The 1,538-nt window shown below is 36.0% G+C and overlaps 1 protein-coding gene across 1 annotated transcript in view; it reads right to left on the bottom strand.

The window, feature by feature from the left end:
• Positions 1-1,041, bottom strand: part of pcid2 (PCI domain containing 2) — a 5,644-nt gene extending 4,603 nt beyond the window's left edge. Inside the window, exons 1-3 of the mRNA XM_034079562.1 lie at positions 946-1,041; positions 337-375; positions 166-255 (exon numbers count right to left, since the gene is read on the bottom strand). Of these exons, the coding sequence (XP_033935453.1) occupies positions 166-255; positions 337-372 (126 nt within the window). The 5' untranslated portion in view covers positions 373-375; positions 946-1,041. The remainder of the gene's footprint in view (positions 1-165; positions 256-336; positions 376-945) is intronic.
• Between the last annotated feature and the right edge of the window lie 497 nt (positions 1,042-1,538).

The following is a 1,538-nucleotide window of genomic DNA, read 5'->3' as shown; positions in this document are numbered from 1 at the left end:
TAAGATTAAGAATTCAAATATAAAATAAAAGGGGATAATATATATTAAAATCATTTAAAAAAAGGTTTATCAATGACATGAATGAACACGTGTGTGTGTGTGTGTGTGTGTGTGTGTGTGTGTGTGTGTGTGTGTGTGTGTGTGTGTGTGTGTGTGTGTGTGTACCTGTAGACGAGGGTTAGCAACATGAGGGTGTTTGAACGACAGCAGCTCGGAGCAGAACGATCCGTCTCGACCGTCGATCGCCTCGTACACCTGAGGGGCACCAACGAAGAAGAAGAGTCACAGACGGCTAATTGATTATTTAATTGATTATGTAATGTGAGGGGGGGTTACCTGCTGCAGGTACTGGTTGATGGTGCTGTGAGCCATGACCTGAACACACAGAAAGATTACAATCATACATATATATATTTTAATCTTAAGTCATTTCAATTCAAGAAGAAGAACAAAAACTACTTAATAATTATATAAAATAACCAATTCCTCCATAAATATCTTTAATACAATATACATTCAATCAACAAGTACATTAAATAGATATCAAATATATTAAAAATGAAACTGTAAATAAATATAAAGTTTAATTTGCTAAATATTTAACATTAAATGCATTTATTTTATATCATTTTAATCACTTTGTATGTCTTTTGTATGACTGTCTTTTGTCATATCTTTTCTTGATTAAATACAGATATATTTATATATAACTACAGGCTACATTCAGGTGCATTTATTTTATAAAACAACATTTAAAGATAAAAATAAACGCAGTTTTTATTAAAGTCGTTTTATTTGAAACTCACAGCATGCTAGCTTCGATGCTAACGCGCCATTCCTCCTCTTTAGGGGTAACGAAGTGCACTTTAATCTCCTCCCCCGGGCGTCGAACTGAGAACTAGCATCCGTGTGACTTATAAAGACTTAATACATGTTATTACTTACCTTTTAACGCAAGTTCTAACCCAGAAAATAAGAGTTTTCAGCTGATTTACGGTGAGATGCTAACCGTGACTCAGAACAACATCCGGGTCTCTGAAGGTCTGCTTCCGGGAGGATTTCAGAATAAGAGCATGCGTTTAATAATTAACCCTTTGATACACAAGCTATGCGAACCCCTTCTAAGGGACAGCTTGTTGACCCACAATGTCATTTCTAAAGTGTTTCTGAGCCATGGCTTTGGAAATCAATTCATTTAATCATTTAACATTCTAAGTATTCATTTAATATCTTATTTTAGGAAATAACAAATCTAAATCAATATTTTGGCCAGACACCTTCTTATATAGATTATACTTTGCAGTCCAATTTGCAACACTCATTTCTGTTTACAATTTGTAAGGTCTCTTCAGGTCTCTTCAGGTCTCTTCAGGTATCTTCAGGTCTCTTCAGGTCTCATCAGGTCTCTTCAGGTCTCTTCAGGTCTTCAGGTATCATCAGGTCTCTTCAGGTCTCTTCAGGTCTCATCAGGTCTCTTCAGGTCTCTTCAGGTCTTCAGGTCTCTTCAGGTCTCATCAGGTATCTTCAGGTCTCTTCAG

This window comes from Pseudochaenichthys georgianus, unplaced genomic scaffold, assembly GCF_902827115.2.
Source record: "Pseudochaenichthys georgianus unplaced genomic scaffold, fPseGeo1.2 scaffold_651_arrow_ctg1, whole genome shotgun sequence".
Lineage (NCBI taxonomy): Eukaryota > Metazoa > Chordata > Actinopteri > Perciformes > Channichthyidae > Pseudochaenichthys > Pseudochaenichthys georgianus.
This window is presented reverse-complemented; position numbering and strand designations above follow the sequence as displayed.